Source organism: Scyliorhinus torazame, chromosome 15 (genome assembly GCF_047496885.1).
Source record: "Scyliorhinus torazame isolate Kashiwa2021f chromosome 15, sScyTor2.1, whole genome shotgun sequence".
NCBI classification, from domain to species: Eukaryota; Metazoa; Chordata; class Chondrichthyes; order Carcharhiniformes; family Scyliorhinidae; genus Scyliorhinus; species Scyliorhinus torazame.
Window position 1 is genome coordinate 103,074,339 of NC_092721.1, and position 13,992 is coordinate 103,088,330.

Genomic DNA, 13,992 nt, shown 5'->3' on the forward strand with positions numbered 1-13,992 from the left:
CATGGGAGTCATTAAATATTGTAAACTTGAGTTTCCCAAAGTGATTCAACAAGGTGCCATACCAAAAATTAAAATGGAAGATAGACTCATGGGCCGAGATTCTCCGATCCCGCGCCGGGTTGGAGAGTCGCCGGGAAGGGGCGGGAATCGCGCCATGCCGCTCCGACGCCGGGCCGCCGATTCTCCGGCAACCGGAGAATCAGCGGCAAGCATGCCCACGGGGTCGCCGCTGCACCGATCGGGGGGCGTTAAAAGCAGGCCCGCTGGCAATTCTCCGCTCCTCGACGGGCTGAGTTCAGCCGTGTCCCGCCGCCGTGAGTTACGTTTGGTCCTACTCGGCAGGACCTCGGAGTTCTGGCTCCGGGGGCCGCCCTGGTGGGGGGACAGGGGGATCCAACTCCGGGGGGGCCTCCATGGTGGCCAGGCCCGCGATCGGGGCCTACCGTATCAGTGGGCGGGCTAATTCGGGGGGGGGGGGCTATGTTCCTCGTGCCGGGCCCCTGTAGGGCTCCGCCCGGGGGCCGGCACGGAGACGGCAACCCACGCACATGCGCGGACCGGCCTTGGCGCGCATGCACGGACCCGCACCGGCCGTGCGTACTAGCCCTCTAGGATGGGGTGAATGCCTGGGCCTGGAGGCCTGTTGACGCCAGAGTCGCTCACGTCGGTTTTGACGCCGGCATCAACACTTGGCCGGGATTTCGGAGAATCCCAGCCATGGAGTTTATGGTAATGTAAAAAGCCTGCATTGAAGATTGGGTAACTGCAAAATTTCTTTCTTAAAGGTGTTAATAATCTTGCTGAGGTACAGTTGCATTCACTAATTGCCCTCTTAAAAATAGCTGAAATTTATGTGAAACAGTGAATGCTGCCAGGCAATCAAGCGAAGAGGGGCACCATAGCTATCTTTAGCCAACATGTATATTTCCAGCAAAAGAGTAATCAGGAGCAAGAACCCTGGTCAGTTTTTTATTAGCTAACCGTAATGATGAGGCTAATAATACACTGGCAAGCCTCTAGCTGGACTCACATGAGGAAACCTGAGACCTACAGTACCATGACACAGTGGCTAGCACTGCTACTTCACAGCGCCAGAAACCCGGGTTCAATTCTGACCTCGAGTGACTGTGTGGAGATTTCATGTTTCTCCCGTGTCTGCGTGGGTTTCCTCCGGGTGCTCCGATTTCCTCCCAAAGTCCAAAGATGAGCAGGTTAGGTGGATTGGCCATGATCAATTGCCCCTAAGGTTAAGTGGAGTTATGGAGATAGGGCAGGGGAGTGGGCCGAGGTAGGGTGTTCTTTTGGAGGGTCGGTACAGACTCGATGGGCCAAATGACCTTCTTAGGCATTGTAGAGATTCTACGATGCATGGTCTGAATGCCTTACCTATTTATACACATTGTATGAAGCCAATAACCGACTGAGGGAGGGACAGGAGACAGGCACAGAGTTCATCCACATACCTTAGTCCAGTTAGGAACATTGCATGGCAAGAAGAAACAAAAATAAATTAAATGGCATTAAAAAAATCAGGAAGGAAGACTAGTTCAAAAAAAAATCTGCCACAAATTAAAATAACATGATCATCCCAAATATATTCAAACTTACCGAAATTGCAGAAAAGCTTCTGCCAAAGTCACTTTATCCTCACTTCCTTTGAGGTCTCTCTTCTTCTTTGCCATTTTCAAGTCAAAATGGTAGTTACTGTAATAAATATTTTTTTCAAAGTAATTAGGTCAATTGTAATTTTTTTCCATATAACAATGCCCAGAAGTATCGGAGTACAAGTCTACAATTATAGAAGTATATGCCTTACCCACCCTTCCCTTCATCTGAATTTCTTCTGCTAATTGTTTGCTTTCTTCCATCCAGGATACAATTCTGATTTGTCATTTAGATTTGTCATTACTTTCTGCTGAGCCCTGAACTATCTTTACCCCCAGCATGCATTAATGAAAGTCTTTATTGTTTTCACTCATACCCAATGTATCCTCTAATTTGTTTTGCAGTGTGCTGGTGATTTGCTTCAGTGTGTGTCCCTTTCAAATTAAAGGGCTGACTTGTCCGCAGCCTGTGTGGAAACCTTTGGGTTCCTCAGCAGTTAAACAGCTTGAAGGGAATGTTGTTCACAACCCTCCCCTCCCCATCACTCTCCTCCAATCACTACAGCACACTTCACTCCAAATGCATCTGTCACTCTGCACCTGTCCACACCATTGTTTCCCTCAACTCCTCATACCTGTGCCATGTTTGACACACTATCAACCCCTGACATGCACATCTTCAAAACATCATTTAGGCTACAACTAATACACTACTTTCTTTCATCGAGGTCACACTGACACATAATATGAAGGCGCAGGTGAATACAGAGGAATAGAGGTCATCCACATACTGCCCCATTGGAAGACTAAGTCAATGCACAGATAAGGAGATAGTGACCAGGGGACGTGTCAGAACTTTTGATCTAAGACTGGAATATGTGAACTTGATGGGCTTGTGAGCATGTTACCTTAATGTATTTCCTACTGACCTGTGGTATTATAGGTATTACGGTACCTGATAGGCTAAAGCACCATTGGTGGAAACTGTATGCTTTCTATTGGCTAGAGTGTATAATAGCTCCGCCCTGATAGGCGGGGTATAAGAACCCGTACCGCCCCAGCAGCCCTCATTCTGTACCTGAGCTGCTGGGGAAACATCTAGCTTATTAAAGCCTTCAGTTGAACTACAACCTCGCTTTAGTGGTCATTGATCGTGCATCAATTTAATAAGCTAGAATTTTAAGAAGAAAGGATGGAGCTCCGAATCAAGCCGGAGTGCTGCAACTTAGCCCCACACGGCGAACTCAGCGGCAATCTTTAAGCTCTGGCTGGCGTGCTTTAAAGTGTATCTCGAGACGGCCGAAAACACACCCATGGGAGAGCAGAAACTGCACGTCCTGCACTCAAGGGTGAGCCCGGAGATTTAAACCCTCATCGAGGAAGCGGAAGACTTCGATGCAGCAATTGAGCTGCTAAAAGGACACTATATTCGCCCAGTAAAGCAGGTCTACGCCCGGCACCTGCTTGCAGCAAGGCGACAAACCCCTGGGGAATCACTGGAGGAATTCTACCACGCACTCCTGGTGCTGGGAAGAAGCTGCGGCTGCCCGCAAGTTTCGGTGAGCGAACACACGGAACACTTAGTCCGGGACGCTTTCGTGGCAGGTATGCTTTCGCCACAAATCCGCCAGCGCCTGTTAGAGGACACCCTGGGTCTCAGGGAGGCACGGGCCCTTGCAGGCTCCCTGTGAGAATATGGCTCAAGCTATAGAATGTCAAACAGAGCTTTTAGTCTAAAGCTAGAATAGAGCTTGATGGGAAAATGAAATGTCAAACAGAGCGTTTAGTCTAATGGAATGTCAAGGCTTTTTGTAATCGCTTATGCTTTTGCGCTAGACAGTTTGCAGTAATAAGACACGGCCTTGGGAATCGTTTCTAATTCTACAGATAACTATATTTTAGCTGAGAGCAACAGAATGCTGTAATTCTCAGGCCTCCTCTAAGGGGGCTGTCCTTAGGAAGGAAACATAGTCATTTAATTATATATAAGTAACTGTCTGCTGTATTAATTTTGGCTTGCTACTGTAGACTCTCTGAAGTACAGTGGTGAGGTCCCGGCCGTGAATAAACGTTCGTTTGGTGAAGTAACCTGGTGTTCGATTGATCATTTCATCCGGACTGAAGGGAGACTAATTCATACCTGGACGTGGCCTCCAGGAACGCCCGCGCCTACGTTCCCGACCGCGCGGCAGCCCCCTGGGCAGCGTGGAACACCACCGCGGCCGACCCCGAGACTTCCCCCGTTCCCCCACAGGCCTGTGCTGCAAGGCGGCCCGGCAACCCCGAGGGGCCCCGCTGCTACTTTTGCGGGCAGGCTGCCAGCGCTGCCCGGCCCGCGCATCCACCTGCAAGGGATGTGGCAAAAAGGGCCATTTTGTGGGGGTATGTCAGGCCCGAGCGGTGGCCGCAGTCTCCAGCGGCGAATGCGGACCGCAACCGCAAACTTCTCCACGGGCCCCATGCGACCAGCAGTCGCCGCCACCTCCATATCCCAGGGCCACGTGCGGACCCCGGGCACCGCCATCTTGTTCTGCGGGCGCCACATTGGAGGGATGGGCGCGACCATTTTGTGCACCCCCGGCCATGTGCAACCAATGGGAGACGCCATCTTGGATGAACTCCCAGGACCCCAGCTCGGCCGACCACACACTGCCCGAACAGAACTCTCAACTACTGCGATTGACCTCGGTGACCCTGGATCAGTCTCGACCTCGAACACTCTCAACCGCTACGAAGACCGTTTTCATCAACGGGCACGAGGAGTCCTGCCTAATCGACTCTGGGAGCATGGAGAGCTACATACACCCCAACACGGTAAGGCGCTGTTCCCTCCTCATCCACCCTGTTAATCAAAAAATCTTACTGGCCTCCAGTTCCCACTCGGTGGAGATAAAGAGGTTTTGTGTAGCAAACCTCACAGTCCAGGGAAGGGAGTTCAAAAATTTCCGTCTCTACGTCCTTCCCCACCTCTGCGCGGCCACACTCCTGGGTTTAAACTTCCAGTGTAACCCTCAAAGTCTGACCTTCCAATTCGGTGGCCCTATACCCCCCCTTACTGTCTGCAGCCTCGCGACCCTTAAGGTCGACCCACCTTCCCTGTTTGCAAACCCGTCGCCACCAGGAGCAGACGCGACAGTGCTCAGGACCGGATCTTTATCAGGTCAGAGGTCCAAAGGCTACTGAGGGAAGGGGTCATTGAAGCCAGTAACAGCCCCTGGAGAGCTCAAGTAGTGGTGGTAAAGACCGGGGAGAAGCATCGACTACAATCAGACCATCAACAGGTTTACGCAGCTGGACGCATATCCGACCTGGTAAACAGGATCGCGCATTATAAGGTCTTCTGAACGGTGGATCTCAAGTCCGCCTACCACCAGCTCCCCATCCGCACCAGTGACCGCAAATACACTGCCTTCGAGACAGACGGGCGGCTCTATCACTTCCTAAGGGTTCCCTTTGGTGTCACCAACGGGGTCTCGGTCTTCCAGCGCGAGATGGACCGAATGGTTGACCGGTACGGTTTACGGGTAACATTCCCGTATCTCGATAATGTCACCATCTGCAGCCATGACCAGCAGGACCAACGACACCAACCTCCGAAAATTTCTCCAGACCAGTAAAATCCTTAACCTAACATACAATAAGGATAAATGCGTGTTTAGCACCGACCGTCTAGCCATTCTCGGCTACGTAGTTTGAAATGGAGTTATGGGCCCCGACCCTGAACGCATGCGCCCCCTTATGGAATCCTCCCTCCCTCACTGCTCCAAGGCCCTGAAACGCTGCCAAAGTTTTTTAGCTACTACACCCAGTGGGTCCACAACTATGCGGACAAGGCCCGCCCCCTGATCCAATCCACATCTTTTCCCCTGTCGATAGAGGCCCGCCAGGCCTTCAGCGGCATCAAAGCAGACATTGCAAAGGCCACGATGCAGGCCATCGTCGAGTCCCTCCCCTTCCAGGTCGAGAGCGATGCGTCCGACGTAGCTCTGGCGGCCACCCTCAACCAAGCGGGCAGACCCATGGCCTTCTTCTCCCGCACCCTCCATGCTTTGAAATCCGCCACTCCTCAGTCGAAAAGGAGGCCCAGGCCATAGTAGAAGCCGGCAGGAGATTCACTCTCCTCACTGACCAACGGTCGGTTGCTTTCATGTTCGATAATGCACAGCGGGGCAAGATAAAAAACGACAAGATCTTGCGGTGGAGGATCGAACTGTCCACCTACAACTACGAGATCTTGTATCGTCCCGGGAAGCTAAACGAGCCTACTCACACCCTGTCCCGCGGCACATATGCCGCCGCACAAATGTACCGCCTCCGAGCCCTCCACGAGAACCTCTGCCACCCGGGGGTCACTCGCTTTTTCCATTTCGTCAAGACCTGTAACCTGCCCTACTCCATCGAGGAGGTCAGGACGGCCACCAGGGACTGCCAAATCTGCACGGAGTGCAAACTGCACTTCTACCGGCCAGAGAGAGCGCACCTGATAAAGGCTTCCCGTCCCTTTGAACGCCTCAGCATGGACTTCAAAGGCCCCCTCCCCTCCACCGACTGCAACACATACTTCCTGAACGTGATTGACGAATACTCCCGGTTCCCATTCGCCATCCCCTGCCCCGACATGACCGCCACCACCGTCATCAGGGCCCTCCATAGCATCTTTGCACTGTTCGGGTTCCCCGCTTACATACATAGTGATGGGGGTCCTCCTTTATGAGCGACGAACTGTGTCAATTCCTGCTCAGCAAGGGCATCGCCTCGAGCAGGACGACCAGTTACAACCCCCAGGATAATGGACAGGTAGAGAGGGAGAACGGAATGGTCTGGAAGACCGTTCTACTGGCCCTACGGTCCAGGTACCTCCCAGTCTCCCGCTGGCAAGAAGTCCTCCCGGATGCCCTCCACTCCTTCCGGTCACTACTCTGTACGACCACCAATCAGGCACCTCACGAACGTCTCCTTGTCTTCCCTAGGAAGTCCTCCTCTGGGACCTCGCTCCCGACCTGGCTGGCAGCACCCGGACCCATCCTGCTCCGAAAACACGTGCGGGCGCACAAGTCGGACCCGTTGGTTGAGAGGGTCCATCTGCTCCATGCTAACTCCCAGTACTCCTACGTGGCGTACCCCGACGGTCAACAAGATACGGTCTCCCTACGGGACCTGGCGCCCGCCGGAACTCCATGCACATTCCAGCCACCAGTCCCACCCTCCCCTCCACTGCAGCACCTTACAGGAGGGTCGGTCCTTCCGCCGCCCCTGTCTAGGGACACCCACCCACCGACGCCCCCCGCAGGCGCTCCCTTCCCAGGTCAGCCGTTTTCCCCACCAGCGCCGTCTAGGGGTGACGAAGCTGCCATGGAGATCGAAGCCACGCTCCCGAAGACACAGACGCCCGAGCCTCCACCGGAGTCACCACTGAGACTCCGACGATCACAGACGAACATCATCCGCCTCTACAGAATGCAGCCTGTTAACTCCTGTTTCTCTGTGCACAGATGCTGCCAGGCCTGCTGAATATTTCCAGCATTCCCTATTTTCATTACAGCAAAGGTTTCCAGTGCTATCTCAGTGGTGGGGATCAGGAGAATGCACTGGATCTTAGGGGAAAGTCATTTCTTATCAGGTCAAAGTTAATTAACCGAGTGAAGTCTTGGAACATTGTTCATCTGTCCTGGGATGATACATGGGGAAAGAACACCTTTCACCAGCTGAGGGAGCCCAGCAGCAATGCACCTACCTGCTCAGAGGAATCACCTTCACTTTGCCTCTTGTTTGGATTTGGATTTGCCGTAACCATTGGCAACGCAATGACGCACCCGGATTGGTTGAACAATCGCAACCAATCAAATGAGCAAGAGAAGCTGACAGCCAGCTATTGGCAGAGCGCAGTCCCTGTGCTGGAAGCCTTGGGTTGTCAAAGGAGAGTGTGTGCGGGGTAACAGCCAAGATAGAGGGAAATTAAACCTGTTCACAAACTTGTGTTTCTTAAATCTGTCTTCCTGGCGGAAGAGCTGTTCAGTCTTTAACAAAAAACAACACTGTACATTGGTGGTGACTGTTATAAAGCAAGGGTAGTGGTCATTAAACAAACCTCCCTGAAAAAGGGTTGGGGTTTTTTCCCCACGTTATTCGTTGTAAATCGCCAACGACCCAGAGGACCGACCAGAAGCTGCTCTCCTCTAAAGCATTTTGGAATGCAATCTGGATCTTTTTTTATTTTAAATTCAACGAGTGGAACGAAAATTTCATTTGAAGGTTGTTAAATTGTGAGGGCTACCAATGCTCCAGGATTGCCCTGGAGTCTCCATGAATTAAAAATAACCTTTAGAATCCCGTTGCCAAGCACAGCAGTAAAGAATCATTAAAAACGATTCTGCATTTTCTTTTCGAAATACAAACAGAAAATACTGGGGTGGGGGGGCTTAGCCGGTCTGGCAGCATATGCAAGGGAAAAATATGACTTTTTGAGTCCAGAATGACTTCTTCAGAGCTGCAGAGAGGCGGAAATGTGATGGATTTTTTTATGATGTTGAAAAATGGGCTACAGTCAGATGAAGCAAAACAAAATAGGGATAGATTAGAGGGTATGGGGAAATTAAATGACAAAAATGTCCTGGAACAAAAGGCAAAGAAAGTGGTAATGGTAGTAGTAAATTAACAAAGCATTGGTTCGATATTCATAGCAGAATAAAGATCAACACTATTTAAAAGCAAGGCATGAGATTAAGATACAGACTGGCAGAGGGGGTGGGGTGGGGGATACAAAATGGAGGACAGAGTTTATGGTCTGAAGTTATTGTTGAGTCCAGAAGGCTATAAAGTGTCTGTGGTGAACCACTGTATTGGGGGATGTAAGGTAGGATCTGCACTACAGGTTCGCCGGTAGCCCCTGCCGGCTGGCTCCGCCCACTAAGAACTGTATAAATATGCATGACCTCCATTGCCCTGCCATTTCGCCAGCTGCAGCAGAGGCCACGCATCTGACTGCAATAAAGCCACAATTGTACCCAATCTACGTTTTTGTGCAATTGATTGCGCATCAATTTATTGCAGTCAGATTTTTCCACAGAATGGATATCAGAATCAAACCCGATCGCCTGCAGCTGGATCCGCACTCGCCCGACGCCAGAAATGACTTTACTCACTGGCGAGCATGTTTTGAGGCCTACATCAACGCTGCGGACGCTGCGCCAACGGAAGCTCAGAAGATAAACGTTCTGTACTCCAACTGAACTCCAGCGTTGATCCAAGATGCCACGAATTACACAAAAGCAATGGAACTCCTTAAGGAACACTACGCTCAGAAGGCAAACACGCTCTTCACCAGGCATGTACTCGCCAGCCGCTCACAACCACCTGGTGAGTCCATTGAAGACTTCTGGCGCGCCCTAATTCCACTCGTCCGGGACTGTGATTGTCAGGCCGTTACGACCGCTGAACACGCGAACCTCCTCATGCGCGATGCCTTCGTGACGGAGATTGCGTTGGACCGCATCCGAGAATGATTACTGGAAGGGGCCACGCTCGAACTGGCGGAGACGAAAACCTTGGCGCTCTCCATGATGGTCGCATCCCGTAATGTACAATCTTACCCCCCCCTCGCCGTGCTGCCCACCCTTCTACCCCTTCCTACCCCTCCCGGACCCTGCCGACGACCTCCTCAGCTGGGGCCCTGCCTTCCCAATACGCCTGCGCCGATCCGCGCACCCCGGGGGTCCCCGCTGCTACTTCTGCGGTCAGCAGAAGCACCCCCGCCAAAACTGCCCGACCCGCACTGCCGTTTGTTAATCCTGCAGTAAGAAGGGCCACTTCACGGCTGTGTGCCAGGCCCGCGCAGTCGCTGAGATCGCGCCCGCTATCGCTGTAGCCACCTGAGTTGGCCAAGTCCCGATTTAAAATGGCGAACGGCAAAGACTGAAGGGAAATTTAGCCAACACAGGCAGAAACCAGTAGGTGCAAGTTTGCTGTGTATTTTACTCTGCAAAGGCCCAGACGGCATCGATACTAGCAGCCATCTGCATAATAATGTAGCAACCATCTACATACTAATAAGCAATCCCCGGGAACAATAGCAACATTTGCGACAAACAAAAGTAAGCCAGATTCCCTGGCGCCAGCAGGAGCCAACACAAAAGAGGTTAACGGACACTCAAAGACCGCCCATCGATCAGGGAACCGCTCCAGTATTGGAGAAATCGAACCAAGCGATTGGAACAAAGTCCAATCACCTAGGACCAGGTACAGGGTCCGCCCCGAAAGGCGGGAAGCCCCTGTGGACTATAAAGTTAAGCCCCCAAGTTCAAATCGCCCCTTCTTCTTGACCGGGTCACCCAGCAACACGAACCAACATTGACCGTGACCGGTCCAACGGCCGCCGAGAGATCGTAAGTCTTAAGTCAACGCTCGCTACGAGATAGGCGCTCCTAGCTATCAATCCGTACCAACTTCGAATCCCGCAGACTCAGAACCCAAACGAAAGGCCATTTGTTCCCCTGACCTGGTGGGCCAGTCCGAAGCGAAGTACAGGCCTGTTAGTCATAGAAGTAGCTTAGACGTAGAATTTGTGCATGAGTAACGATTACTGTGCATAATAAATGTGCTTTGATTCAAATCTTACTAATCGGTGTATTGAGTTATTGGTCATTACTCGAACTTGAACTTCATGGCGGTATCATAAAGCTACCTGGCGACTCGAGAGCAAAGGTTGTAAAACAGAGCCAAGTGAACCAACCAAAAGTTAGCAACATCGCCCCCTCCCCCACGCCAAACGTACAATGGGAGCCGCCATCTGCTCCTCCCGGGGCCATGTGCGACCAATGGGCACCACCATCTTGTCCCCCTTCGGCCACGTGCGCCCCATGGGTGCCGCCATCTTGTCCTGACCCTGCGATGTGCGCACCATGGGCGCCGCCATCTTGTCCCCCACAAGGTCACCGGACATCCCGAGATCGGAACCGCAAACGCTCACCACCCGAAGCATTCGACAACTACCCGCAGCTCGCTTTGATGACGCTGGATCAATCTCGCCCGCACAACCCGCCCGCCCACTCATTCAGTCCACCCAATTCCCTCTCGCGGCCGAGGCACAACACGCTTTCGCCCGCATCAGAGCAGATATCGCAAAGGCCGGGATGCATGCAGTGGACGAGTCACTGCCTTTTCAAGTAGAAAGCGACACTTCAGACGTCGCCCTTGCCGCCACTCTAAACCAGGCAGGCAGACCTGTGGCATTCTTTTCCCGCACCTTCATGCCTCTGAAATTCGACATTCATCCGTCGAAAAGGAGGCCCAAGCTATCGTTGAAGCTGTGCGGCATTGGAGGCATTACCATGCTGGTAAGAGATTCACCCTCCTCACTGACCAACGGTTGTTAGCCTTCATGTTCAATAATACACAGCGGGGCAAGATCTAAAATGATAAAATCTTGCGGTGGAGAATCGAGCTCTCCACCTATAATTACGAGATTTTGTATCGCATCGGTAAACTCAACAAGCCCCCAGACGCCCTCTCCCGAGGTACATGTGCCAGCGCACAAGTAGACCAACTCTGGGCCCTATACGGCAGCCTTTGTCACCCGGGGGTCACTCGATTGTACCATCTGGTCAAAGCTCGCAATCTGCCCTACTCCGTCGAGGAAGTAAGGACAGTCACCAGGGACTGCCAGGTCTGTGCGGAGTGCAAGCCGCACTTCTACCGGTCGGACCGTGCGCGCCTGGTGAAGGCTTCCCGTCCCTTTGAACGCTTCAGCGTGGATTTCAAAGGGCCCCTCCCCTCCACCGACCGTAACACGTACATTCTCAGTGTGCTCGATGAGTTCTCCAGATTCCCCTTTGCCATCCCATGCCCCGAAATGACGTCTGCCACCGTCATCAAAGCCCTCAACACTATCTTCGCTCTGTTCGGTTTCCCCGCTTACATCCACAGGACAGGGGATCCTCATTCATGAGCGATGAGCTGCGTCAGTTCCTGCTCAGCAGGGGTATAGCCTCCAGCAAGACGACCAGCTACAACCCCTGGGGAAACGGGCAAGTAGAACGGGAGAATGGGACGGTTTGGAGGGCCATCCAGCTGGCCCTACAGTCCAGGAACCTCCCAGCCTCTACACTCCATCCGGTCACTATTGTGCACCGCCACTAATAACACACTCCATGAACGTGTTTTTACGTTCCCCAGGAAGTCCACATCCGGGGTGTCGCTCCCAACTTGGCTCGCAGCTCCAGGACCGGTCCTTCTCCGGAGGCACGTCCAACTCCACAAGGCGGACCCCTTCGTGGAGAGGGTTCACCTGCTCCACGCCAACCCTCAATATGCCTACGTTGAGTTCCCCGACGGCCGCCAAGATACTGTCTCACTCAGGGACCTGGCACCGTCAGGTTCCACCCCAACACACTCCCCCACCCATGCGCCCGCCCCCCCTCTCCCACCGTGCCGCCAGCACTGACCCCACCAGACCACCCCCCCCTTTACGCACAAGAGGACAAAGAGGACTTCGGCATGCTCCCGGAGTTCCCCGATGACTGGCCAGCATCAGCACCACCATCACCGCCATCGTTACGCCGCTCCCAACGAAGCACCAAAGCACCGGATCGGCTGAACCTTTGACGGACTCCGGACCGTCAACATGGACTTTTTATTTTTTCTCTTCTTAACACTGTACATAATTGCACTATTTGTATATAGTTTCACATCACCCCCGCCGGATTCATTTTTAACTGGGGGTGAATGTGGTGAACCATTGTATTAGGGGATGTAAGGTAGGACCTGCACTACAGGTTCGCCGGTAGCCCCTGCCGGCTGGCTCCGTCCACTAAGAGCTGTATAAATATGCATGACCTCCATTGCCCTGCCATTTCGCCAGCTGCAGCAGGAGACCATGCATCTGACTGCAATAAAGCCTCAGTTGTACCCAATCTGCGTCTTTGTGCAATTGATTGCGCATCAGTGTCTAAATGGATGATGAGGTGCTGTTCCTTCAGAATGCGTTGGGCTTCATTGGAACATTGGAGCAGGTCAAGGTCAGAAATGCGACCATGAGAGCAAGGTGGTGAATTGAAATGACAAGCAACCAGAAGATCAGGGTCATGCTTGTGAACTGAATGGAGGTGTTCTGTAAAGTAGTCACCCAGTCTGCATTTGATCTCCCCAATGTAGAAAAGATCACATTGTGAGCAGTGAACACAGTATGAAATGAAATGAAAGGTAAAGAGGCAGACATTACACCTGCAATTGCCTGGGAAGAGGATAATGTGTTGTGGTGACAGAAGAGTGGGCCAGGGTGACTTGGTGGGAACAGTCTCTTCAGAATGCTGACAGGGGACGGAAAGATGTGTTTGGTGATTGCATCATACTGGATTAGGTAGACATGGCAAAGGATAAACCCTTCAATGGTGGGATGGGAAGTGAGGACAAGGGAAAATCTCCCATGGTTCTGGGAGGAATGAGAATGGTTGCGGGCAGAAGTGTAGGAAATGGGTCAACGTGGTAGAGAGCCCTGACAACCACAGCAAGCAGGGCAAGATCCTCAGCTGGGGAAAAAGGAAGCCATGGTGGAAGTATCGTTCTGGACTAGGACCAGAGTACCGGCGAGCGGAGCTCCTCAGTGTAGAGAACGTGGTTGAGTTCTGCCTTGGGCACACATTCCCCACTGAGGCCCCATATCTAACAGGATGGGTGTTAGATAGTGGCACTGTGAGTGCCGGGAAACACGCGGTTAAATGTTCTCGCTTTGGGACTCTGTTCCCATTTGGTTAGATTGGGCCACTTATTTCCCGGTTTTCTCCGTTCCTCACCAGTGACTAACAAGCTTCCCACCCAATGCATTTTCATGGATGTATATATTATTAAAGGGCCTACACACTACATGATTCCCCTTTACTGAATATTCAAACCTCACCGACATGATGTGAGGTTCACAACATCTTTAGGAAGATGGGAAACAGTCTAGGAGTTCCTGTCGGGTGCGCCAAGATCACACAAGATTACAGGCGCATGACTGGGCACTGATCCTGGCACTGCCTTTGGCAATGCTCCCTGGCACAGGTTGGCACTGTCCACGGTCTTTGCACAGAGAAAATCAAGTAAACCTGATTAATAACTATTTATAAGTGGTATTTGAATTATATTGGTTTACTTAATTGGAACATATAGTTGCAGGTGTAGGAATTAAGTTAAAGTTTTTCCTTTTATTTAAGAACTGTTTAAACTGTTAACTGTAAAGCTATTTCTTTGTTGCCAATATGATTGGTTCCGTGTTAAAAGTTTGTTTTAACAAATAAGAGATACACATTGGTCATTGTTATCACTCCTGTGGTAAAGTATCCTTTCCTCACCATTTTACAAATAGCAAATTGTTGGGTTCTCGACTTGGATCCTAACAAAGCTGAGAGAAGCT

At 51.9% G+C, this 13,992-nt stretch overlaps 1 protein-coding gene across 1 annotated transcript in view; it reads right to left on the reverse strand.

The window, feature by feature from the left end:
* LOC140391726 (coiled-coil domain-containing protein 83-like) overlaps positions 1-7,390 on the reverse strand; it is a 163,326-nt gene extending 155,936 nt beyond the window's left edge. The window contains exons 1-2 of the mRNA XM_072476498.1: positions 7,339-7,390; positions 1,609-1,704 (exon numbers count right to left, since the gene is read on the reverse strand). Coding sequence (XP_072332599.1) covers positions 1,609-1,682 — 74 coding nt within the window. The 5' untranslated portion in view covers positions 1,683-1,704; positions 7,339-7,390. The remainder of the gene's footprint in view (positions 1-1,608; positions 1,705-7,338) is intronic.
* Positions 7,391-13,992: the final 6,602 nt, after the last annotated feature.